General features: G+C 48.0%; 1 protein-coding gene across 1 annotated transcript in view; it reads left to right on the forward strand.

Annotated features, from left to right (window-relative positions):
* The first annotated feature begins 1,644 nt into the window (after positions 1-1,644).
* The window catches only part of LOC142559425 (adhesion G protein-coupled receptor B2-like), a 588,333-nt gene continuing 562,138 nt past the window's right edge, over positions 1,645-27,839 (forward strand). Inside the window, exons 1-2 of the mRNA XM_075671022.1 lie at positions 1,645-1,680; positions 2,975-3,134. Of these exons, the coding sequence (XP_075527137.1) occupies positions 1,645-1,680; positions 2,975-3,134 (196 nt within the window). The remainder of the gene's footprint in view (positions 1,681-2,974; positions 3,135-27,839) is intronic.

Below are 27,839 nucleotides of genomic sequence, written 5' to 3' on the forward strand. Positions count from 1 at the left end.
AACGCCGCTCAAACTTTTCAAAGGTTTGCGGAAGAGGTTACGCGCGGACTCCCGTTCATTTTCGCTTACCTTGACGACATTCTCGTTGCAAGTCACACAGACGGAGTGCACGAAAAGCACCTTCGCCTTATATTTGAGTGACTGGATGAACATGGCCTGGTCGCAAAGCCCCAGCTGCACAAATTCATTTTCGGAGTTGATGCCTTAGATTTTCTCGGGGGTCGCATTTCAGCCCAAGGCATCATGCCACTGGAATCACGGGTGCGTGTAGTTGAGGACTTCCCCTCTCCAACCTCCTCCCGAAAGTTGCGCGAGGTTCTGGGGCTCACAAATTTTCACATGCGCTTTCTTCAGCCGCCTACCGACGCACTGCGTCGTGACTAAAAAAAAACGCCTACCTTTCTCTGGTCCTTGGAGCACGAACACTACTTCCTGGAAGCCAAAATGCGGTTGACGACTGCAGTGTTGCTTATTCATCCGTTCTATGATGCGCCAACTCGCCTTATGGTAGACGCATTGACCACGGCAGTGGGTGCACTACTGCAGCATCACGATGGCACAGACGTGAGGCCACGTGGCTCCTTCTCAATGCGCCTCAAACCTACAGAAACTCCCTACAGCACCTTCCGGAGGGATATGTTAGCTATCTATTCCGCTGTGAAAGAGTTCCCGAATTTTTTTTCTTGAAGGCTTTAGCTTCTATATTCTGACCGATCAGAAGCCATTAATGTTCTTTTTCAAGAACAACAGTTGTGAGCTTCGGCAACTTTCCTTTATCTCCAAATTTTCCACGGCCATCCGCCATATCTTTGGGACCGAAATTCAGGCTGCTAACGCACTGTAACGGATAGGCTTCATGACTACTGGCCCTGTGCATTTGCAAGCTACCAAGCCGCCAACACTATACCCACACTGAACACTCACAAAATGCAACTACAACGTGCTTCCAATATTTGTAAATATTAGCGCTTCTACATTACGGGTTATGCTCTTTTGTATTATGTGCTGGTGAACCTCACGTTTGTCTGTAACCTCTTTGCTTGCATTATTTTATCATTGTGCACTCCTGATCTGTTTACCTGCTCACCGCAGAATGCATCGTTGCCGCTTGTGTGTTTGTGGGTGTTTACGAACGCATTGTGACGCGAATTGCCATTACCTTTTATATCTATATGCTCTTTTGTGTACAGGACTGTGTACTCATAATTCCTCGCCCTAGGGAGTTGTTTCTTTTTCTTCCTTTTCTCACTACATATATATTTTTCTATTGTCGTTTCTGCTAAGCGAGAAGGAATAACCCTCACCACTATAGGGTGACTACATGTTTCTTTTCACTAAAAAAAGAAACATACATGTATGGTAAAGGGGTCCACGAAAACTCGTCTGGCGTGGAAACATATTGGTGCCAGAAAAACGCGCACTCGCGAAGAATAAAAGAAAAATGAAACAGGCGTTTCTGGCCCCGTACGAGTTCGTTGAACACAATGGAGATGTAAGCATGGGCGCCTGAATATGGTAAGGTGGCGCAGCGTGCGGGCGTATATCTCGAGAAGATTGCCCTGCGTCCGGTTTATCGTGCGTCTAGTTGATTTAATGAAAAAGTATTTTAAAAGCAAACGGGCAGATAAGTGTTTCTCTTTTGCGATGATTGCTGCCGAGTCCCAGTCAATGCTGTGTCCGGTTAGTTCGTGATGTTCCGCCAGGGCGTTCGGGGTTGTGTGGCCGTTGGTGACGTCATTCATGTGTTGTTTTAGGCACCGTTTAAAATGTCCGCTCTCGCCGATGTACGACACGTCACACTCCTTGCATGGTATCTTGTAGATTACTCCCGGATAGTCCGTGTGTTTCAAAGGGTCTTTTGCGTGAGCCGAAGTTTTCTGGAAGGTACGTGGGTGATTTGTACAACGTAGCCCTTAATAATTCGTGCAAGGGCTTCGCTTGTTCCCACTGTGTAGGATTCTGCCACGCGCTTCGCTGTTTCTTACGCCGTTTCACGGAGAGGCTTCGCTGATTTGCGCTCCTGCGTTCTGAGCAATAGTAGAGGGTAACCATTGTTTAACAGGCCCCTTTTTACAACCTGTAGCTCTTGCCTAGGTTTCGTGGAGCTGGAGCAGACGCGCAATCCCGGGAAAAGAGTGCTGCTGCAACGGATTGCTGTTACCCTATTGGGTGCCCCGAGCCGAAGCTCATGTACTTTCTCGTGTGCGTTGGCTTTCTGTAAACACTAGTCCTCAAGCCGCTTGAAGTCCTCTCTTCGAGGACATCCAGGAAGTGAATTCGCCCATTGGTTTCCTCTTCAGCCGTGAATTGTATACTCGGCTTGAAGCAATTTAGGTGCTCGAGAAAATGTGTTGCGTGCCAACGAGGGATAACGCAGAAGCAGTCGTCCATCTATCTTAGAAACAGCTTTGGTTGCGTCCTGAATGACGATAAGGCGGCACTTTCCAGATCCTCCAAAGCAATGTTGGCGCAAACGACGGACACAGAGGCTTCCATCGCTGTTGCGAATATTTGCTTGTAATACCCCTTCTTAAAGACGAAGTACGTATTCTCAAGGCAAAATTTTAGAAGGCGACAAATGTAGTGGGTTTCGAATGGTGTGTGTTCAGGCAAAGAAGACTCAGCCTCGAGAAGTTTCCTGTAGCACTCTACCGCATAGTCAATCGGCACGCATGTAAATATTGACTTTTCGTCAAAGCAGATCATGACTTCATCTTCAATGCAGGCGCTTCTTATTTGCTCAATGAAATGAGCGGAGTCTTTGACGAAAGTGGGCGTGAGTCCACTGCATGTATGACACTGTAATTCCCGGGCAAGCCATGCTCGATAATGGCGGCTTGTCTGGTCAGGTGCATGCACCAACTCTTACAGGGATATCCGACTGCACTCTATTTTTTCACTTCCTACGTAAGAAACACACGGGACAAGAAGAATTGTGAATCCGCAGCTTGAAGGGCTCTTCATTTGTGCGCAGAAACAGTGCCTGGCGGCGTCGGTGTGCCTTCAGTTCTTCTTCCTGAGCGTCTTCCTGTTCCTGCTGATCGAGTCGGCGTATGTGTGCAGGCTGCTTTCGCCCTCCGTGGTTCCTGAGTACGTGCCCTTCAACGGCGCCTCCGTCAGCCTCGCTGGCTTTGGTACGTATACACATGCGTCTATGCGTGCGGCAACAGGCAGCGCGGAATGGTTGTCGCACACGTGATGTACACCATGACATCTCACACATGTTGACAAAACGATTAGCAAGACGCACGGTGGGTGATACGGTCATGTGTATTTTCGTGGAAGGGGCCTGGACGACAGGGTCGGGTGGGGTGGGGGGGATTACTTGCTGTACTGGACATCAGTGCGCTATCCTCTTTCTTTAAGAATAAAAGAAACTGAGGAAAATGGTACTCGTTAAAATAAATACGAAAACGCCATAACTATACAGGCCAGGCATTATTTTTAAGCTGCACCAAATTTTTAAAATGAAAAATATATAAATCACAGTAACGTTACGTTTACCATTCGAATGCACGGATATGCAGCCTGTAGATCCAGAGCAATTTTCCCAATTACGTGCGTAATTAGCCAAGTTGGGGTAATTAGCTTTCTAATGATCAACAATAAGCGGCTACAGTAAATGTCGTTTCATTTCATTTTATTTTCTTAAAGACACCGTAGTAGGGGTATTACATAAGGGGTGCGGATACAACATATACAAACAAGTGTTATAATGCATTCAATTCTGTAAATAAAAAGTTGTTACATATTAAACGAATTGTGAAGAGCAGGTGACGGCAGCGAATTGATGAGGAAGGTCATTCCAATCTTTAGATGCTCGGTAGAAAAACGAGGCTGAAGATGTATTTGTGCGCGATCGAATCGGAAAACATTTATTAGGCTCTAGAAAAGAGATCTTCGCGGCTTCAGACGGGCTCTTCCATCTTCTGATGGAATCTTCTGTCCGCAATCACAGGGTTGGTGCCCTAGTCCAAGGCTCCACTGAGTATGGCCAACCCGCGAGCTCGCTCTACTAGGCGCTTTTGGCCCTTCAAGCTTACGCTGCAAAGCATACTCTCCCACTGCTCCGCACTCGGGTTTTAATTTTATAGATAGTTGGGGACTAAATATTTTGACAGGCCCATGATATGTGGTACAGATCTGGTTTCTCTCCGCACCATGGGCACTTAGCCTCATATTGTGTAGGGAAAATTTTATTCAGAAGGTTTAGATTCGGGAAAGTACCCGTCTGCAGTTGTCGCCATGCAACAGCATCCTCTCTGCTTAGATCCTTATCCGGGGGTGGGTACTTCAGTCTGACCCCTTTATAATAATTTAGAATATCTGAGTAGCCCATGGGTACTGACTCGGGTTCCTCAAGGCTGGATGTGTCGGACGCCCGGTTGGTATGCCCTCGAGCTATCCTATCCGCCTCTTGGTTCCCTTTTATGCCACTGTGCCTTGGTACCCAGATTATGGTATGCTGAACTTTGTTTCCCGGGTCGCATGAGCAGAGTATGTGGCGTGCTCTGCGCCCAATTCTGCCGTTTGTATAATTACGGCATGCTGCTTGAGAGTCTGTTATTATTGTTAGGGACCTGCCAGATCGATAGCCCTCCAGTGCTGCCAGAGCCACAGCTGCCTCTTCGGCCTCGACTACCGTGCAGTCCTGTAGTGATGCGCTGGTGATCTCCTTGAGGTCCGGATTAACCACCGACGCCACTGCTCTGCTGTTGTGTCTTCCGTCGTTGACGAACATTGCCGCGTCCGTATACCTTGTGTTGTCCTTGTTCGCCAAGGTTCTCTGCACGTACTCCGCTCTTGCTTCTCTACGCGCCTTGTGCAGGTTCCGGTCCATATTCTTGGGTATCGGTGCGACTCGCAGTGTACTGCGATACTTGTCCGGAATGGCCTCGGTACGCTCGATCTCTTGAATCATGTTGCCGCCGCCATATCTTCGCAGGAGCACCCTTCCCGTGGGGGTCTGCATTAACCTACGTGTCTGAGAGCATAGTAGTGCTTCTCTTAGTTCACTGAAGGTATTGTGCAGTCCCAGGGCCAGCAGTTTCTCGGTCGATGTGCGCTGCGGCAGGTGAAGCGCAGTTTTGTACGCCTTTCGCAGGATGGCGTCCGCTTGTTCTTCTTCTTGCTTGATGCATTTGTGGTAGGGAAGGCTATACACCACTCTGCTAACCACGAGGCTCGTGACTAGCCTAAGTGTGTCGCTCTCCTTCATACCGTGTCTCTTGCTAGATACTCTGTTGATCATACGGGCTACCTGCATGGTGGCAGTCTTCAGCAGTGTCAGAGTATGATTGCACCGTTGATTGGATTGAAGCCACACCCCCAAGGTCCGAATGGTGGTCTTCTCCGGAATGCGTTGTCCCGCGAGGTATACGTTGAGGCTGAGCTCATCGCTTGTAGGGACCGTTCGATTTTGTTTGCCTCGCCACACCCTTAGGAGCTCGGACTTCTCCGTCGAGCAGGTGAGGCCCCTGGCCCTAACGTAGGTTTCTACGCAGGTGGCCGCTTTTTGCAGGCACTCTTCTTTTTCGCTGAGCGATACCCGGTTCACCCATACCGTGATGTCGTCAGCGTAAATGGCATGTTGTATGCCTTCAAGTTTTTCGAGTTGTCTTGCTAGCCCGATCATTGCGACGTTGAAGAGGATGGGGGAGATGACCGACCATTGAGGAGTTCCCTTGTTTGGGGTGCGAAACTTCTCTGATCTGACTGCTCCCAGGCCGATTGTTGCTGTCCGGTTAGAGAGGAAGGCCTTGACGTAGCCATGAATCCTTCTGCCACAGTTCAGGCTATCCATTTCTGTGAGTATGGCTTCGTGGCTGACATTGTCGAAGGCTCCTTTAATGTCCAGTGCCATGATGACGTGTTCGCTGTTTCGTGGGACGTTGCTGAGCACCTCCTCCTTGAGCTGCAGGAGCACGTCTTGCGTCGATAATTTAGCGCGGAATCCAAACATGCTGGGGGGGGGTATAGCTCGTTGTCCTCCATATAATTTTGTAGCCTCATTGTAACCACCCGCTCGTACAGCTTGCCTAAGCATGACGTGAGAGAGATTGGTCTAAGATTTTCTACTTGCAGTTTTTTGCCAGGTTTTGGAATCATCACTACCTCCGAATGCTTCCACTCCTCGGGTACTGTCTCCTCCGCCCAGTGCTTGTTGATATAGTAAGTTCGACTACCAGCTCATCACTGAGGTTGCGAATCAGCGCGTTTTTTATCTTGTCTGCGCCTGCAGCCGTATTCCTAGTGGTATTTCTTATTGCTGTGTTTACTTCCTCTTTGGTTATAGGCCTGTCCAGATCAGAATTTTCTTTCCCCTTGTAGCACTCCGTGTAAGCTGCTGGGTCACCGTCCTCGAAGCACTTGTGCCTTACTCTTTCCATGAGCTCATACTCTGAGCCCTGAAACTGGTGAACCAGCCTCTGTATGGCCTTGTTGTTCTCCGACTTGGTTTTAGTCGGGTCCAAGAGTGCTTTGAGTATGCTCCACGTTCGGGCGGTACTCAGGGTTCCGCTTAAGGAATTGCTAAATTGCTGCCAATTTGCTCTCGCCAATTGTTCCGCATACTCTTCTGTCTTTTGCGTAATTTCCGCAATCTTCAGCTTTAGCTTCCGATTAAACTTCTGTCTCCTCCACCTTTTGGTCAGGCTCTGTCTTGCCTCCCATAGCCGAAGCAGTTTAGAGTCAACCTCCGGTATTTGCTCTGTGCGGTCAATCTCCTTGGTGTACTCGCTTTGCCTTTCCTTCAGCATATTCCCCCATTCCTTGATTGGCAGTATCGCGCCCAGCGGATGTTCATCACAGGCTTGTCTAAAGGCATCCCAATCCGTTATTTTTGCTGTACATGTGGTTGCGCTACCTGCTGGGTATAGCCAATGCGTCGTGACCGGCGTGTTGAAGGTACAATGTACGGTGAGCAATTAGGCGTCGAATAGTAGAACCTGTGGAAGAGGGATAGGGTGGAAATGCGACGACGAAAGGATAGAAACGATAAGGAAGATTCTTTTTTCAAGTATGATATGCTGACGTTGTAAGAGTATGTGGAATGAATATACCTGGCGGCGCGATTTTGAGCTGCCTCGATGGCATTGGTGAGATGCGGCTCCCAGATGGCAGACGCGTATTCGATTTTCGTTTTTACCAATAATCTATAGGCTAACAGTTTTACATGCAATGGAGCAAAGCGAAGGTGACGTCTTAGAAATGCCAATATTTTGTTAGCCGATGAAATAACATTAGTAACATGCGCATTGTAGGTTAGATATTAGCCAATGTGACACCTAAGTATTTGTAGGATTCTAATAATTCCGGTGACGTCACCAATCCGACAAGAAAGGCGAAGCGGGTGATGACGACGGCTAAATCAGGCAAGTTTGCATTTATTAGAGTTGATTGTCATCAGCCAAAGATCACACCAGTTTTGCATCCGCTTAAGATCAGACTGAAGAGTTGTTTAGTCAGTAATGGTATTTACTGCGCGGTAAATAACGCAGTCATCGGCAAACATACGGATACGGCAGTACCTTGGGGCCCGTCCTCGACACTAGCTATCCCAACAACAAAATTTGTAATAGCGGGTTTCATGTCAGAGCTACGCGAACATTTAGTTGCCTTGGCAGGCTCCATGAAACCGAAGCTGGCTGGAAAAAGAGCGCTTGTGTCGTCGATGTCGCCCCGCCCCTCCCGCCTTTCGTCACGTCTCCGGAGTCACTACCAGCATATCTACCAGTCCGGCACCGCGAGCAGCTTGCGTTATCTCCTTGCTGTCTGCTGCGGTGGCCTAGCGCTTCAATGCCGGCGGGCTGCACATGCTGGAGATAGGTAGCGACGTCAAGGTTCTCCTCGTCAGTGGCGTGCGGCAGCATGGCCTCGAACGTCGTCGTCGGGTTCCTGCCGTAGACCAGCTTGAACGGCGTGATCTGTGTTTCTTGCACCGCCGTGTTGTAAGCGAATGTTACGTACGGCAGGACGGCATCCCAGGTCTTGTGTTCGACGTCGACGTACATCGCTAGCATGTCGGCGAGGGTCTTATTCAGCCGCTCCGTAAGACCATTCGTCTGCGAATGGTAGGCCGTTGTCCTCCTGTGCCTTGTTTGACTGTATTTCAGAATGGCTTGGGTGAGCTCCGCTGTAAAGGCCGTTCCTCTGTCGGTGATGAGGACTTCTGGGGGGCCATGTCGCAGCAGGATGTTTTCGACAAAGAATTCCGCCACTTCGGCTGCGCTACCCTTCGGCAGTGCTTTAGTTTCAGCGAAGCGGGTCCGTCGCCACGACGATCCACTTATTTCCGGTTGTTGACGTCGGAAAGGGTCCCAGCAAGTCCATCCCGATCTGCTGGAATGGTCGGCAAGGAGGCTCGATTGGCTGTAGTAATCCGGCTGGCCTTGTCGGCGGTGTCTTGCGTCGCTGACAGTCTCAGCATGTTCTGACATAACGGGCGACGTCAGCGGTCAGGCGCGGCCAATAATACTTTTCTTGTATCCTCGATAGTGTCCGGGAAAATCCGAGGTGACCAGCGGTTGGATCGTCATGTAGGGCGCGCAATACTTCTGGACAAAGTCCTGACGGGACAACAAGAAGGTAGTTGGCGCGGACTGGGGAGAAGTTCTTCTTCACGAGTAGATTGTTTTGAAGTTTGAAGGAAGATAATCCGCGCTTAAATGCCCTGGGGACAACTTTGGTGTGCCCTTCCAAATATTCGACGAGGCCTTTTAGCTCCGGGTCTGCCCGTTGCTGTTCAGCGAAGTCTTCCGCGTTTATCATTCCAAGGAAGGCGTCGTCATTCTCGTCGTCTTGCGGCGGCGGGTCAATGGGGGTGCGTGATAAGGCAATCGGCATCGGAGTTTTTCTTCCGGACTTGTAGGTTACAGCGATGTCGTATTCTTGTAGTCTGAGGCTCCACCGCGCCAGCCGTCCTGAAGGATCCTTTATACTCGCTAGCCAACACAACGCGTCATGGTCACTGACGAGTTTGAATGGCCTGCCATAAAGATAAGGGCGAAATTTAGCTGTAGCCCAAACGATGGCGAGGCATTCGTTTTCGGTCGTAGAATAGTTGCCTTCCGCTTTTGACAGCGACCGGCTAGCGTGAGCTATCACCTGTTCAACTCAGTTTTACCTCTGGACTAGAACTACACCGAGGCCTAGGCTACTGGCGTCAGTATGGATTTCTGTATCGGCGTACTCGTCGAAGTGCGCAAGTACCAGCGGCGACTGCATCCGTCGTTTGAGTTCTTCAAATGCGTCGGCCTGCGGCGTTTCCCACTTGAACTCAACATCACATTTAGTTAGACGTGTCAACGGCTCGGCGATGCGTGAAAAGTCCTTGACAAAGCGCCTGTAGTAGGCACACATGCCAAGGAATCTACGCACTGCCTTCTTGTCGGTGGTCTGCGGGAACTTTGCGATGGCAGCTGTTTTCTGGGTTTCGGGGCGCACTCTGGATTTACTGATGACGTGGCCAAGGAAAAAAAGCTCATCGTAAGAGAAGCGGCATTTTTCTGGCTTCAGAGTGAGCCCTGATGACTTGATGGCCTCTAGTACTGTGGCAAGCCGCCTAAGGTGATCGTCGAAATATCCGGCGAATACAACGACGTCATCCAAGTAAACGAGATAGGTCTGCCACTTCAATCCCGCTAAAACCGTGTCCACCACGCACTGGCACGTTGCAGGCGCCGAGCACAGTCCAAATGGCATAACCTTGAACTCGTAGAGGCCGTCTGGGGTGATGAAGGCGGTCTTTTCGCGATCTCTTTGTCAACTTCTATTTGCCAATAGCCAGACTTGAGGTCCATCGAGGAGAAGTACTTAGCGTTGCAGAGCCGATCCAATGCGTCGTCTATCCGTGGGAGGGGGTATACGTCCTTCTTCGCGATCTTGTTCAGACGACGATAATCGACGCAGAAACGTAAGGTTCCGTCCTTTTTCTTTACCAGGACAACAGGGGATGCCTAGGGGCTTTTCGACGGCTGGATGATGTCGTCGCGCAGCATTTCGTCGACTTGTTCTCTTATAGCTTCACGTTCTCGCGGGGAAACTCGGTAAGGGCTTTGGCGGAGTGGTCGAGCGTACTCCTCGGTGATTATGCGATGCTTGGAGACTGGTGTTTGTCGAATCGTCGATGACGTCGAAAAGCAGCCTTTGTATCGCCAGAGCAGACTTCTGAGCTGCTGTTGCTTAATCACGGGGAGACTTGGATTAATGTCGTAGTCTGGTTCGGGAACCATGGTCGTCGGGGTAGAGTGGCGGAATCCTAGAGGACAAACGCATCACTGGTTTCCAGAATTTCCTCGATGTACGCGATCGTCGTGCCCTTGTTGATGTGCTTGAACTCCTGGCTGAAGTTTGTCAGCAACACTTCAGTTTTCCCTCCATGCAGTCGAGCGATCCCTCTTGCGACGCAAATTTCTCGGTCTAGCAGTAGACGTTGGTCGCCTTCAATGACACCTTCTACGTCAGCGGGTATTTCGGTGCCGACCGAAATAACAGTGCTGGAGCGAGGCGGGAGGCTCATTTGATCTTCGAGCACACTCAAGGCATGGTGACTACGAGGGCTCTCCGGCGGTATCGCTTTATCTTCCGACAGCGTTACTGACTTCGACTTCAGGTCGATGAATGCGCCGTGTTGGTTCAGGAAGTCCATACCGATAATGACGTCTCGTGAACACTGTTGGAGATTTAACGCAGGTGGCAGGGTAAGTCCGGTTATGAATGGTTATTCTTGCCGTGCAGATTCCAGTCGGCGTAATCAGGTGTCCTCTAGCGGTGCGAATTTGAGGGCCTTCCCATGCAGTCTTAACCTTCTTTAACTGGGCGGCCATGTGTCCACTCATGACGGAGTAATCAGCCCCTGTGTCCACTAAGGCGGTAACTGCGTGGCCGTCAAGAAGCACGTCGAGGTCGGTGGTTCTTTGTCTGGCGTTGCAATTAGGTCTTGGCGTCGGATCACGGCTGCGTCGTGTTGAACTGAAGCTGGAACGTCGCCTCGTCAAGACGTCTTTCGTCGGTGTAGTCTTGGCTTCCTGACTTCATCGGGACGGCGGCGGGTCGTTATTATGTCGTCGAGATGGTCTCTTCGTTGGCTTCGGTGGCGGCGGAGGATCTTCGTCAGTTCGACGAACAGCAACCGCACCTCCATCGGTTGCTGCTTTTAGTTTTCCGGATATGGGCTCGCTGACCGGCCCCGGGCTGGGCCAGTGTATGGTCGGCGCTGCGGCGAAAGGTAGCGGCCTGGTGATGGCGAACGTGACGGTCGTCGAGAGCTCCACTGAGCAGCGGCGAGGTAGTCGGCGATATCGCGAGGGCGTTCACCTTGCTGCGGGCGCGAAGCGTTGACGGCGAAACCTCGATGTCCCATCTCCCGGTATGGGCAGCGGCGATACACATGGCCGGCTTCTCCGCAGTGATAGCATAGCGGGCGGTGGTCGGCGGCTCGCCAAATGTCCGTCTTCCTCGCGTAGGTGTGCTAGGCGACGGGTGGGCGTGCTTGCGGCGGCGGCGGCGGACGACGGAATTGCGGCGTCACAGGGCCCTGGCGCGGTCGCGGAGGGGGGCCTTGACGGCGTGCGACGGCGGCGTAGGTCATCGCTTCCGGCTGGGGCTGTGGTGATTCTGGTTGCACCTCATTAACTCCAAGCGATCGGTGCACCTATTCTTTCACGATGTCGGCGATCGAGGCCACTTGAGGCTGCGACAAAGGCAAGACCTTGCGCCGTTCTTCGCGCACTATCGCCCGGATGGTCTCGCGCAGATCGTCCGTGGCCAGTGATGGAATTCCTGCGTAGTGGGTAGAGCTTGCACGGCGGTTGATTTGCCGGTTCCGCATTTCGAGTGTTTTCTCGATGCTGGTGGCCTCGCGAAGGAACTCTTCTACGGTCTTCGGCGGGCTTCGTATCATTGCGCCGAAAAGTTCTTCCTTCACACCACGCATGAGAAGGCGGACTTTCTTCTCTTAGGGCATATCCGGGTCGGCATGGCGGAACAGACGGTTCATTTCTTCCGTGAAGATGGCAACGTTCTCGTTAGGTAGCTGCACTCGGTCGTCCAGCATGGCTTCTGCCCTTTCCTTGCGCACGACGCTCGTAAAGGTGAGCAGGAAGCCGGTACGGAAGAGGTCCCATGTCGTCAAGGTCGACTCCCGGTTCTCAAACCACATTCTGGCGGCATCTTCTAAGGCAAAGTATACATGCCGAAGCTTGTCGTCGGAGTCCCAGTTGTTAAAAGTCGCGATTCGTTCGTAGGTCTCCAGCCAGGATTCTGGGTCTTCAGTCGCTGCTCAATGGAAGGTCGGTGGGTCCCGAGGTTGTTGTAGGATAACGGGGGACGCTGGGGCAGCCATTGGGGTTGTTTTGACCACGATCTTCTTTGTCGACTCAGGTAGAAGTCCGTGCTCTGGGGGCAGTCCTTGCAGTCTGCGGCTAGCACGCTGGTCTTGGGCGATGTTAGTTTTGTCCTCGGGCTTCGGGCTTGGATCGCGGCTTTGCGGGGGCGTTCGGTGCATGAACGTACCCAGCACCTCCACCAGATGTCACGTGGTAGTGACGTTAAAGAACACAGTAGCAGTACTGTGAAAGACAAAACTAGCTTTTATTGGGCGACCCTGTGCCCACAAAACAGGCTACACTTCAAGCGCAACGATAGCGGCGAACACAGTCGGCGATCGTCGAAAATCTGATCAGCGGGTCAAGCGCGTCAGCTTTTATACAGCAGTCGTCGAATGTTCCAGTCTAATCGTTCGGACCCGCGTGCCTTCCACAAAGTTCTAAACCATTCGCGTCACGCGATGAAATCAGATAATACAAGGTTTGGCGACAACAGACAGCGGATAGAAGCATCGATAACATTCCAGAAGCTTCGGATACATGCAGGCGCGTCCCGCGCTGTGCGATAACATTTGTTCGGCGGCGAAACGTTGTCGCCCGATAAAGGTAAGTACACGTGTCAATATTAACGAATGAATATAAATCAATAAAATATAAAGGAAGAATAAAAGGGGACCCAGTACTCTGAAGCCAGTTGCAAATTTTATATATTTGCGCAGGCTTCAATTAAGGTGTTGTCGGCAGTCAGCGCTCGTCCTGTGTCCTCCCTTGTCAGTGTTTCTTCTGGTGCTGTTTTAAATATGAAGGACCCAGTACGGATTCTTCGGGAAAGCCAGAAGCAACAGCTAATGTGTCAAAGGAAGTTTGGTTTATCCTAACGAATTGGGAACGGTTGGTTAAGTACGCATGTATCCATTTTAATAGCTGATCGTTTCTAAGTATAAAACTCAATTTGTAAAGTAATTTGCTTTGGGCTACTTGGTCGACTGCTTTACTGAAATCCATTAATACAGAGCCGGTTTGTTTTCTAATATTTTTTCTGTTGACATAATTGTGTCTTGTTTCTACTAAGTGAGGGTCTGTGGGAAAACCCTGCCGAAATCCGTGCTGAGCGTTTTCAATACGCAATGGTCATCAACGGAACCGATTACAAGCTTATGGATTATTTCTTCGAAAAATTTTACATGTTGTCGAAGTCAGAGAAATTGATCTATAGTTTTGGGGCAAAGTACTCTGTATGGGCCGAAATATCGGTGCAAAAGCTTTTCCGACAGGCCCCGCGTCCACACGGGAGTCCACACCCATACTCTGTCGCCTGGTCCATACTCGACTTCTCTTCGCCGCAAGTTGTATCGGTCCGCGTCGATGCGCTGCCTTTGTTGAATGCGATGTCGCGCCAGCTGACGTGCTTCTTCGCCCTTCTGTGTAAAGTCGCTGATTTCGCGGTTCTGTTCTGCACTGTCGCTGACAGGCAGTATTACATCCACGGGTGTGATAACAGTTCGGCCATAAACAAGCTGGAATAACGTTACTTCAGTGGTCTCTTGTATTGAGAGAGGATGTTGCATAGGGTAGTATCTTGTCCCATTTACGGTGCTATCATCATCATCATCATCATATTTTATGTCCATTGCAGGACGAAGGCCTCTCACCGCGATCGCCAATTACCCCTGTCACGCCAACCGACTCGAACCAGCACCCGCAAATTTCCTAATTTTATCGCACCACCTAGTCTTCTGTCGTTCTATACTGCGCTTCCCTTCTCTTGGTACCCATTCTGTCATCCTAATGGTCCAACGGTTATCTACTCTACGCATTGCAAGAGGAAGACGAAGTGCCTTCCAGGCAGAACACCGACCCTATTGTAAAAACCAGCGTCTCCCAGCGTCTTCCAGTGTGAAACCAGCGCACTTTTTGGCGCTGGGTCGCACTGGGTACGCTGGCACTCGCTGGGACTCACTGGAACACCAGTGAGAACGCTGCAAAAGAGCTGGGTCACACTGGAAGAGACGCTGGTTCCACTGCCATGACGCTGGGGCGCACTGGTTTGTGCTGTACAGGCGCTGGTTCGCACTGAAAACTGCGCTGGTTGTGTTTGTGCCGCGCTGGTTCCAGTACGCATGGGCGAGCGCTGCTGAATATTAAACACTTTATACAATTTTATCGCTTGATACTAGTCTCTTGTCCTAAATAACGCAATATCTTGGGGTTAGAAAACCCTATTTTTTATTTTTTTATTTTATTTCGAAGACTGTTAGCCCTTTTCGGGCTGGTACAGGGTGGGAGGATTGACAAATTTTGTCAACACATCAAGCAATGAAACAAAATGAATACATCACGAGAGGTACATTTCCAGCTTCCGTTCAAATGATTGTACAGTCATTGTGTCATCAAAAATCTGCACATCAAGGCCATTCCAGTCTTCAATTGTCTTAACAAAGGGAGAATATTTAAAAACATCAATTCTGGCATTGTAAGGCATAAAAACATAAGGGAGATTCACACGGGCGGAGACTCTGCCAGGACGTAACAAGTAGCGCGACTGATCTAAGTTAAATTTATTAGTAGAAAGCTGGTACAAAAACTTCAGTCGTGTGATTTTTCTGCGTGTTGCCAGTGTCGATAAATTTGCCCTAGCGAGCAGAGCGGTCACGGACTGTGTTTTGCGATACGCTGAAAATATAAACCGTACTGCAAGTCTCTGAATGCGTTCAAGTTGGTTAATCTGATATTGCTGGTGAGGATCCCATATAACACTAGCATATTCCAAAGAAGGACGTACAACAGCTGTATATGCCTTAAGTTTAACTGCAGGCGTTGCATGTGACAATTTTCTTTTCAAAAATCCAAGTTTTCGCTGAGCAGATCCACATATGTTGTTTACATAATTCTTCCAATTGAGGTTATTTGAGATGGTGACACCAAGATACCTTAGTTTTGTCGTGCGGGCTATTTGTTTGTTGCCTACAAGGTACTTAAAACACAGTGGTATTTTCTTGTTCGAGACAGTCCTACACGCGGTCTTTTCAAAATAATTTCCATGTTCCATTTGGAGCACCAATTGTGGATTCCTTCCAAGGATTTATTCAGTAATTTTTGATCATCTATTGATTTCACTGGGCAGTACAATATAAAATCGTCCGCAAATAAGCGAACCTCAACACTAGTATCTATATGCTCGGCTATATCATTATTGTAAATCAAGTATAATATCGGCCCCAACACAGACCCTTGCGGTACACCAGAAGAAACGGGTAAACTTTGGGAGTGTTCGCCATTAATTTCAACAAATTGCAGCCTATTTGTCAAGTACGCCTGAATACAATTAATGATTTGTTCGTTGACTCCAAAGTCATAAAGCTTGCTGATCAGTTTGCTGTGACAGACCTTATCGAATGCCTTTGACATGTCAATTGAAATTACGTCAACTTGCGCTTTCGAGTTGACTGCCTCAGCAAAGCTGTGGAGGTTTCAAACAGTTGGGTCACAGTTGATAGATTTCTTCGAAAGCCATGCTGCTTACTGTAGAAAAGATTATTATTTTCTATGTACTGAACTAACTCCTTAGCAATTATATGTTCCAGGACCTTGCATATTGTGCACGTAATAGAAATCGGGCGATAATTCCCAATGGCAAGCTTGCATCCAGATTTGAAAATTGGTTTCACCCTTGCCATCAGCCAGTCAGTAGGTATAATACCGCTATGAAGCGATAACGAAAAAAGGTTTTCGAGAAAGCATGCCACCCACTCAGAATAACGTTTAAGAAAAGCGTTGGAATCATATCCGGGCCCGGTGAGTTGTCTAGTCTTAGCAAAGCAGCAATTATACCTTCTTTGGTGATAACAATATCGTTGCTGAAAAGATTTATGTCCGAGTGTTTTATGACAGTACTATCATCTTTTGAAGTGAATACAGAGCAGAAGTACTTGTTAAATGCTTCAGCTAGGAGGGAAGGTTCAGAACACGACATACCATCTACAAGAACGGCTTCAGTTGTGTCTCTGCTCCTTGACATGTATCGCCAAAATTTCTGCAGCGATTCTTGCATATATTTAGATAACGTATTGGAAAGGAAAAAGCTTTTAGCTTTTTTTAACTCGCAACGCACTTGCGCACTGAGGTTACTGATAGTTGTCGCGTCTCTTTGAATTCTCTGACGTGCACGGCGCAGTCGCCGTTTTAGATGAATAATATCTCGTGTAATCCATGGGTTTGGCCTATCTGTCCTTTTTGTTTTTTGGGGAACATATTTGAGCAAGCAATCATTTACGACTGCTAGGAAATGACGCCAGAGCACATTTACGTCTTCATGATGTGGTATTTCATCGACACAGATTTCCAATCGGTCGAGAATTGATGTGTCATCGGCTCGAAAAAAATCAAATACTTTACTAGCCGATTTCTTAATTAAGAGTTTATTGCTGACTTTAAGAGACGAAATTACTGCTTTGTGGTCGGATATTCCTTCTTCCAGATCAATTTCATAATCAAACGTTTCCTCGGATAGAAACAATAAGTCCAACGTCGTCGAACTTGCCGCTCGTACTCGCGTTGGAGACGAGACCACCTGAATAAGACCAAGCTTAGCCATTGTTTCTAACATACTGTCTGCATGAATCCTATCAGTGGAACTTGGGATACTTGCCTCCCAATCTACACCAGGCAAATTGAAGTCACCAGTGATTATTATTCTCGCTTTCTTACTTAACGCTGTTAGGTAATTATCAAGGCTTTCAAAGAATTCCACAGAGCTGCCAGGAGGCCTGTAGATGACGCCCACTAACAATACGGTATTACCAAGAAATAGTCGGCACCAAGCGTTTTCATGCCCTTCAAATGACGGTAAGGGCTCGTATTTTAGTGGCTTCTTTAACAATAGCGCAACGCCCCCACCTCTTGTTAATATGTCATTTCGCAAGACATTATAAGAACAAGGAAAAACTTCATCACTCGCAATATCATCTCTCAACCATGTTTCTGTAATAGCTATTATGTAGGGGTCATGCGTTAAAGCCAATCCCTCAAGCAACTCAGTCTTATTCACAATGCTTTGGGCATTCAAATTCACGAGCCCTATTTCATGCTGCTTCTGTTGTCAATCACGGTTCAGCGAAGGGTTTCCTTTGCTACCGCGCATCTTTACCCGCATGCCAGACTGTTCATCCCACAAGTAGGCCTCATCATCCACAAAAAGCCTATCATGCACGAGATTAACTTTGGCTCCTCGACTTTTATCGGCCTTAGCCGTTTCCCAAAGGAGTGTTCGCTTTTTGAGTGTTTCCGGCGAGTAATCATCAGAAATGCTTATTTTTGAGCCTTTCAGTTTATGGCAGTTCTTGAAAAGTGCTACCTTTTCATTGAAGTTATAAAGCTTCATGATGACTGGCCGATCCCGGTCATCTTTCTTCTTCCCAAGCCTGTGAATTCGCTCTACTGACGACACGTCAACATCAAGGCGGTTCAAAAAAATGTCTTTTAACACTTTGCGTTCAATATCGTCACTTGTTTCTTTCGGGTTTTCTTTAACACCGTAAACTATGACGTTATTCCGCCTTGATCTGTCTTTTAAGTCAGTTATCCTTTCTTGTTGGTTTCTGATCGTCCGCTCAAGATCTCTAACTGTACTTCCAAGTTCTTGCACCTTATTGCACACATCTTTGAGGCTATCGACCTTTTCTTCAAGGCTTATAAGCTTAGCCTCTGCTTTTGTTTGGTTGGCTAATATTTCTTTAAGCATTTCCTCAACAATAGGACCCGGGTTAGTTTCCACATCCCCGGCACAAACAGGAACACAAACTTATCGTCGAGCAGGCTAATATGAATCTAGGCATACATATCAGGGATTGCCCCTCAAAAGATTGCGCCGCAGAATTTAGACGCTGTAAAGTGCTGAAGAAGCACAATGACCAGCTGGTCCGGGAGATAATTGAGGCGGCCGAGATTACCAGACTTCGTGACCAATGCGTTAGCACGCCGTCCTTGTTACTGACAAGAAAAGAACTTGAGCTTTTGCACGTGCAACCGCTATCTTGAGTGTATAAAAGAAAAGAAGGAAAAAAAGTGCTTGTTTCACATGATGTGAGATCACGTGACTGCGACACGTGAGGGCAATGTTTATAAGAAGCCGTGTTTCTTTCAGAATAAACGTTGTTGAAAGTCAGCGCTTGTGGTGTCTTCTTCTCTCGTCCCTTGTCTATATTTTGCGCTGTTACTAGCAGGATGGAAAACCAACAAGCCTAAGCTGCTATTCTAGCGAAATACATTTCTAGTACCTCGGGCCCTTTTCAATGTTTCACTCTCGACTTCCCAGCACTCATTGCCCTCATTGTCAACGCTGTCTGCCGAGCAAGAACTATGTCGTTCTGCGCACGTATGAAGATTCTTCCGCCGGAAGTAATTGCCCTCTTTGGAGGGCATGCACCCTCTGATTGCCACGGGCGAAGATGTTTGAAGATTTTAAAATCTGAATGGTACCGCCAGGCCCGTCTGTACAGGGACTGTTTACGCCTACGTCTCTCCAGCTGCACCCGGCAATGGCGGGATACGTTGCGCGTCATCGACAGGTCAACCGAGGCTCTGTGGAACGTCACCCTGGCGAAGCTGCGCACCGACACCACCCTGAAACGAAGAGCAGCAGAAACATGGACGCCTGGAAGCAGTGTCCATACCAGCGGAGTCGAGGCTCTGCCTCAGTCGATCCTGGAGGTTCTACGTCATGGACCGAAATTTGCCGTCGAGCCGAGGACTTCTACACCGGAACTACTGGCAATGGTGCGACGAGTTGCGCGCGCAGGGCCAGAGTCTGAAAGTGCCAGGTGCCTGTCCGACGGAGTCGACGTGGTCGCCCGTTGCAAAATGGGCACGAAGAGCCTACCTGTGCGACAAGTGGTGACGTATTTGAAAGAACATTCCCTCTCGTTGCTTACTTCTGACAAGGAGGGGGGCTTCGCTGTGATGCCGAAAGACGTCTACCAATATAAGGCGTTAGAGGCCATAAGTTCTGTTTTTAACAGTCATGAAAAGTCTGTTCTGCGGAAAGCAAAGTCAGCTGCAAAGAAGCTATGCGGAAATCTCAAACTCGACCGCCTTGTGCGTAGCATCGAAACTAGCAAAAAATCATCCCTTGACATGTTTTTCACTGTAAAAACGCATAAACCTGAGTGGCCCCTGCGGGTTATAGTATCTGAGAAGGGCACTTGGCAGAAAACGATTGCCCTGTTCTTGCAAGAAAAACTAAAGCTACTAACTGTTGACGATCCTTTCCAGGTGAAATCCTCAGACGCTGTAATAAGGTTTTTAAAAGACAATTCTAGCACTGACTTTGCAGCATGCTCTGTAGATGTTAAAGATTTATATTATTCGATCCCCCAACATGAAATTTTGGAGTGCGTGGAAGAATGTATAGATACACACGGTGCTGTCGCTTTTCAGAACGCCTCCGGGGTTTCAACTGGTGGGTTCCTGGAACTCCTTTCTGTATATTTGAAATCCACTTATGTTACGTGGGAAGGGAATGTGTACCTCCAGAAACGCGGCGTCTGTATAGGGTCATGTATTGCGCCAGTACTTAGCGATTTGTTTCTTGCCCAGAAAGATAGATTACTTCAGAACGCTCTAACCAGAACAAACGTCCGGGGAGTCTTTCGGTATGTTGACGATTACTTGGTTCTATGTGATGGCTCTGGCACGAATTCAGATGACGCAGTTTCGGAGGCACTAACATGCTTTAGTTATGTGCTTCAGCCGCTTGCTGTTACCCACGAGGTCCCCACGCAAGGGTCTTTGAGATTCCTTGATCTCCGACTCGAGCTCTCCAAAGGGAAGGTCTGCTGGGCCTATGAACCCAGAGGCGACAAGGCGCCACTGCCATTCGAATCAGCGCATTCAAAAATAGTGAAGAGAGCAATTGCAAACCTTTGTCTAGCAAATGCGCTCAAAAAATCGTGCATCCACGCAATGGAACAAAGTTTTCGACGGCAGGTTGACCGGCTTACTAGGGCTGGTTACCCGTCGCACCTTGTTGTGTCCGTTGCGGAAAAAATGAGCAAGAACCTAAAACTCAAGCGTGCCCATGGCGAGCCAGGTAGCGAGAAGCCAAAAGAAAAACGACGGACCGTGGCCCTGCCATACGTGCACAACGTATCTCACCGCCTGAAAAAGATTGGGCGCAAAGCTGGTGTCAATGTAGTGCTTACTGCCCCGAAAAAACTAAAAAGCCTCTGCCGACGCGTCAATGCTGAAGAGCCGAAAAACCAGGAAGGGTGCACGACTAATCACCAGAATCGTTTTGTGGAGTGCACGGAAGCCGTTGTGTATTCAATACCTCTGAAATGTGGAAAAAGGTATGTAGGGCAAACTTCTAGATGCACAAATGAGAGACTGAAGGAACACAAACTTAGCGTCGAGCAGGCTAATAGGAATCTAGGCATACATATCAGGGATTGCCCCTCAAAAGATTGCGCCGCAGAATTTAGACGCTGTAAAGTGCTGAAGAAGCACAATGACCAGCTGGTCCGGGAGATAATTGAGGCGGCCGAGATTACCAGACTTCGTGACCAATGCGTTAGCACGCTGTCCTTGTTACTGACAAGAAAAGAACTTGAGCTTTTGCACGTGCAACCGCTATCTTGAGTGTATAAAAGAAAAGAAGGAAAAAAAAGTGCTTGTTTCACATGATGTGAGATCACGTGACTGCGACACGTGAGGGCAATGTTTATAAGAAGCCGTGTTTCTTTCAGAATAAACGTTGTTGAAAGTCAGCGCTTGTGGTGTCTTCTTCTCTCGTCCCTTGTCTATATTTTGCGCTGTTACTAGCAGGATGGAAAACCAACAAGCCCAAGCTGCTATTCTAGCGAAATACATTTCTAGTACCTCGGGCCCTTTTCAATGTTTCACTCTCGACTTCCCAGCACTCATTGCCCTCATTGTCAACGCTGTCTGCCGAGCAAGAACTATGTCGTTCTGCGCACGTATGAAGATTCTTCCGCCGGAAGTAATTGCCCTCTTTGGAGGGCATGCACCCTCTGATAGCCACGGGCGAAGATGTTTGAAGATTTTAAAATCTGAATGGTACCGCCAGGCCCGTCTGTACAGGGACTGTTTACGCCTACGTCTCTCCAGCTGCACCCGGCAATGGCGGGATACGTTGCGCGTCATCGACAGGTCAACCGAGGCTCTGTGGAACGTCACCCTGGCGAAGCTGCGCACCGACACCACCCTGAAACGAAGAGCAGCAGAAACATGGACGCCTGGAAGCAGTGTCCATACCAGCGGAGTCGAGGCTCTGCCTCAGTCGATCCTGGAGGTTCTACGTCATGGACCGAAATTTGCCGTCGAGCCGAGGACTTCTACACCGGAACTACTGGCAATGGTGCGACGAGTTGCGCGCGCAGGGCCAGAGTCTGAAAGTGCCAGGTGCCTGTCCGACGGAGTCGACGTGGTCGCCCGTTGCAAAATGGGCACGAAGAGCCTACCTGTGCGACAAGTGGTGACGTATTTGAAAGAACATTCCCTCTCGTTGCTTACTTCTGACAAGGAGGGGGGCTTCGCTGTGATGCCGAAAGACGTCTACCAATATAAGGCGTTAGAGGCCATAAGTTCTGTTTTTAACAGTCATGAAAAGTCTGTTCTGCGGAAAGCAAAGTCAGCTGGAAAGAAGCTATGCGGAAATCTCAAACTCGACCGCCTTGTGCGTAGCATCGAAACTAGCAAAAAATCATCCCTTGACATGTTTTTCACTGTAAAAACGCATAAACCTGAGTGGCCCCTGCGGGTTATAGTATCTAAGAAGGGCACTTGGCAGAAAACGATTGCCCTGTTCTTGCAAGAAAAACTAAAGCTACTAACTGTTGACGATCCTTTCCAGGTGAAATCCTCAGACGCTGTAATAAGGTTTTTAAAAGACAATTCTAGCACTGACTTTGCAGCATGCTCTGTAGATGTTAAAGATTTATATTATTCGATCCCCCAACATGAAATTTTGGAGTGCGTGGAAGAATGTATAGATACACACGGTGCTGTCGCTTTTCAGAACGCCTCCGGAGTTTCAACTGGTGGGTTCCTGGAACTCCTTTCTGTATATTTGAAATCCACTTATGTTACGTGGGAAGGGAATGTGTACCTCCAGAAACGCGGCGTCTGTATAGGGTCATGTATTGCGCCAGTACTTAGCGATTTGTTTCTTGCCCAGAAAGATAGATTACTTCAGAACGCTCTAACCAGAACAAACGTCCGGGGAGTCTTTCGGTATGTTGACGATTACTTGGTTCTATGTGATGGCTCTGGCACGAATTCAGATGACGCAGTTTCGGAGGCACTAACATGCTTTAGTTATGTGCTTCAGCCGCTTGCTGTTACCCACGAGGTCCCCACGCAAGGGTCTTTGAGATTCCTTGATCTCCGACTCGAGCTCTCCAAAGGGAAGGTCTGCTGGGCCTATGAACCCAGAGGCGACAAGGCGCCACTGCCATTCGAATCAGCGCATTCAAAAATAGTGAAGAGAGCAATTGCAAACCTTTGTCTAGCAAATGCGCTCAAAAAATCGTGCATCCACGCAATGGAACAAAGTTTTCGACGGCAGGTTGACCGGCTTACTAGGGCTGGTTACCCGTCGCACCTTGTTGTGTCCGTTGCGGAAAAAATGAGCAAGAACCTAAAACTCAAGCGTGCCCATGGCGAGCCAGGTAGCGAGAAGCCAAAAGAAAAACGACGGACCGTGGCCCTGCCATACGTGCACAACGTATCTCACCGCCTGAAAAAGATTGGGCGCAAAGCTGGTGTCAATGTAGTGCTTACTGCCCCGAAAAAACTAAAAAGCCTCTGCCGACGCGTCAATGCTGAAGAGCCGAAAAACCAGGAAGGGTGCACGACTAATCACCAGAATCGTTTTGTGGAGTGCACGGAAGCCGTTGTGTATTCAATACCTCTGAAATGTGGAAAAAGGTATGTAGGGCAAACTTCTAGATGCACAAATGAGAGACTGAAGGAACACAAACTTAGCGTCGAGCAGGCTAATAGGAATCTAGGCATACATATCAGGGATTGCCCCTCAAAAGATTGCGCCGCAGAATTTAGACGCTGTAAAGTGCTGAAGAAGCACAATGACCAGCTGGTTCGGGAGATAATTGAGGCGGCCGAGATTACCAGACTTCGTGACCAATGCGTTAGCACGCCGTCCTTGTTACTGACAAGAAAAGAACTTGAGCTTTTGCACGTGCAACCGCTATCTTGAGTGTATAAAAGAAAAGAAGGAAAAAAAAGTGCTTGTTTCACATGATGTGAGATCACGTGACTGCGACACGTGAGGGCAATGTTTATAAGAAGCCGTGTTTCTTTCAGAATAAACGTTGTTGAAAGTCAGCGCTTGTGGTGTCTTCTTCTCTCGTCCCTTGTCTATATTTTGCGCTGTTACTAGCAGGGTGGGAGTTGTCGCCGTTGTCGCAGTTTTGTGGAGTGGACATGAAATGCGGAAGTCGTTCAGACGCGCGCGAACGGACCCCGAGTTCGAAGCCTATCGCTGACGGATATTATCGCACCGATAACAAAGCTGAAGTGATTCGTGTGCTTCCACTTTCCCTATTGTACTAAAAAAAAGTTCTGAGGCTCAAATACGCACATTTTAGCTTTCGCCAGCTACCCGCGCTGAGATCGGTCCCCACTGAAGCTTAGGCCTAGCGTATCCGCCGAGTCCGTCCTCACGCCATCGGGACGTCTAGGCTCAGGAATCAAGAAATATAACACGGATAAATCACTCTAATTTAAGCTTTCGCATCGGTGTCCTTAAATAAACAATGTTTTCATATATACAGTGCCAGCACAAGAAGCGATGACCGCTCATGTGACGCGTCATAAGCTCAGGTATTTGTGCTATCGCCAAAGGCTCCCAGCAGTAGCCTGCGCTTCTCTGACGAAGATATATGACTAGACAGGCGTGCTGACTGAAAGGCATCACTGAATTATGGAAACGTTGCATATCCTTTGCGTGAAGAACAAGAAACGGCTATCGAAATCGGCAGTAACAGCTCATACACCGTCCCAGGTCGGCGGTTCATTTAGGACTTTTTTTCCAAGGTAAAATAGCAACCGCAAGTGAAAATCGATGTTGTGGCACTTCCCAGCATACTGCTGAATACGGACAGCAAGTTCTTCTGACTGGTACAGGCGTGAGCTTTAGTTGCTGGGCGATAGCGTATCAGCCATGCCTGCACAAGACGTAGCTTTGCGAAACAAGCCGCTTCTCGGCTTTGACATGACAAATTATCCTCGCATTTCCGTCTGCTCGCGTGACGTAGCGGTAAGGTGCCGGGCTTGGGATCTGTAGGTCGGACGATCGAATCCTGGTCGGGGTAGTTTTAACTTTTACGGTTTTTTTTTTCTTCTTTTTATTGCACTAAAACGCTCCTTGTTGCTTTGTGCATTCAAAAAAATATATACGGCGTCCAGGCACCACATATTTAACGCACTAGAGCTGTTTTTCCGCGAGTAGCCAGTGCCTCCCAGCACGCTGCGCCTTCCCAGCGCCCCAGCATCCAGCGCGCTGCACTTGGCCCATAATCCGGCGCACTGGGTCCCAGTGGCACTGGGTTTTGCAATAGGGGAGTCCTCCAGCTCTACTTATTTTGTGGATTTTTTAGACTTTGCCAGTGAACTGCTATTTCCTCCTTAACTGCGATGGAGATAGAGTCTCACACGCGTCCGCCGGAGTCGGCAGTGCCCGCGGCGGCTGCCTCCAGGAAGCGCAACGGCACCGAGAGCGACACTGACAGCGACGACACCATGCAGTACTATGTCAGCGGTGAAGATTCTTGTGACGACGCCTTCGAGCTGGTGCAGAGTCGTAAAGCAAAACGACGGTTTTTCAGCGCATCCTCGAATTCGAGTGAGTCCACCATGAGATCTTCGCGGAATACCGAGGAGCTTACCATCCTGTTCGCGCCAGTTCTCGCTATTGACTACCTGAGACGCCTCAACAGGCAAGCCGTGTCTTCAAATCTGGAGGCACTGGTTCCGAATGAAATCAAAGACATCAGAGTGAATACCCATAAGAACGTCCTAGCGATTGATGTAGAACACGCGGCTGCGTTGGATTCTTTGCGCAATGTCACGGAACTTGACGGGATGAAAGTCCGCCCTCATATTCCGCTGAGCAAACAAATCAGTAGTGGCGTAATTTACGATGTTGATGAGACCATTGTCGACTCCGATCTGTCGATATTAATCAAGCCAGCTACAGAAAACACCATAATCACAAACGTGTTTCGTCTCGGCACGTCATGGTGTGTGAAAATCATATTTAAAGGCGAATCCCTACCATCGCATGTAAAAGTGGGCCACTTCCGACACGCAGTTCGCCCCTTCATACACACTAAGAAAAAAAGGAGTACCTCTTACTCTTTTCGGAGAGTCTGGACTCGGCACGTATACGACACACTTTGTGGGAGACACACGAACTCCCTTTCGGAAGAGGGTCCCGAGACTATCTGTGCGCGATACAAGGTGGTTACGTGACTCCACACCCAATAGTCATGCATACTCTCCTGTAGCAGCCTCCTAACCCTCTCAAATGGGTTACACGACTAGTGCTGAGAGAGTCCGTTCACTACTCTGCATGAGTCAGACGACTCAAGATAAGGGGTCACATGTCCACTGCTGAAGGATTCGGGTAACTATTCTTGATGAGTCTGATGACTCCAGCAGTGTGTGTCAAGTTACCCTTAGTGTGTGGTGCAGGACTCTTGCAGATAGAGTAAAATAACTAATCCATGTAAGTCGTTTGACTCTCGGATGGCAGTGTCGAGCCGCTTTTCAAAATGTGTCACCAACTTTTGCTGTAAGTACACACAACTACGGCTAGTTCTCAAGATTACTGTAAAAAGACAACATATAAGAATGCATAGCAAACTTGCCAAAAAGGACATGGCAGGTTAGCAACAAAAAGTTAACATTTCATCACCCTTTGTCGTCTTCTGGAAAATTCAAATGTATTAATCAGCAAAGAATCACCATGAAAGCAAGACAGTTCTCATTACTATTAAACTGGAATCAATAGCCAACCATGCAAAACAGTCTTAAATGAACATCCAATATGTAGCCTGCAGGTGCATATGCATGACACTGCAATGCAACTCAGAACCATAATGAGACCCCAAAATATTATGTAACTCGTGTAGAAGTTCAATTCAGCACTGCACAAGTCTGTAATGTCAAAAATTTATAAGTTAAACCTATTTCACTGTTCTTCGAGAAGCGTTTTTATTTAGAACTTACGATTTAATATTTTAAGCAAGTAAGCTACACATAACAAATGAAAAAGGCTGCACTTATGTACAAAGGAGACCCAGATAATCAAGTGCAATAAAAACAATATTCCAACTTAGATTACATAATCTATGCATTATACTATGCTTGCTGAAAACAACTGGTTGGCAATTGATAATCCAATCTAGCAGTAAAAAGAGCTGTCTGACCTTATGGTACTCTTGTTGGCACTTTTCCCCCACAACTTGTGCGTGTCAGCGTCAGTTGAAAATTGATCTGAAAAATACCACATTAAAAATTTGTGCATCAATTTTATTCTGTCATACAACATGCAACAATGTATAAAAGCTTCACAACAGATAATATTACAAAAATAAATACAGCAACATTTCTACTAATTGTTTATGTTGACAAACATACTTTTCCAAGACGAAGAATAATAGCTGACACAGACAATTTCACAGATTGCAATAACCACTAATACAAAACTTGCCATAATGCAAACACGCTGACAAAATATGTAGCACAGGTAGCTGCAGTTTGTTACGGCAAAGATAGCAAGATAGCAAACAAACTATACCCAGCTGTATGCACGCAGCTGTAACAATACACATGGTGCACCAAGATCCAAAAGAAACAAAGAGGAAGATGTGAGGAAGGCTTTTTTGTACTCATCACAAGTTATCCTGTAAGAGCAGATTATGCACTGCCTGTAATCTACCCTCAGCACATACGTAAATAAGTTACATTAGGTGCCACATTTACAAATCACTCATATGATGTTCTTGTGATTGTCCTTATTCCGATTTTTAACTTGGAAAGCATGACTGAGTTACGTAAAGCCTTCCAACGGCTTGGCATATATACATAAAGAAGTGTTTCTATAAACACTGGAGGCCATGGAAGGATGACTGACACATACCTCTTTTAATTCTTTTCTCTTTGTCTTTGATTATCTACAACAGTAGTCTTTTGTAGAGTGAAACACATCCAGATAATACACTGTGGGCAACAAAGTGTGAATACCTGTTCTTGATTTCTACCTTTCTCTGGTGTCCCACTAAGGTAAGATTGGTGCAAAAAATTGTCTTCCCAATGTATGCGTTCCCCCAAAACAAAACAGGAGCAGATGATAAGCCACATTAATGGTGCGTGAAATAAAACATCTGTTCTTAACTTACCACTGCCATTCCAATCTGGTGAGATTTTCTGCTTTGTTGTGTACTCTAGCACAGGTGCTACGCAGTTCACTTG

Source organism: Dermacentor variabilis, chromosome 10 (genome assembly GCF_050947875.1).
Source record: "Dermacentor variabilis isolate Ectoservices chromosome 10, ASM5094787v1, whole genome shotgun sequence".
NCBI classification, from domain to species: domain Eukaryota; kingdom Metazoa; phylum Arthropoda; class Arachnida; order Ixodida; family Ixodidae; genus Dermacentor; species Dermacentor variabilis.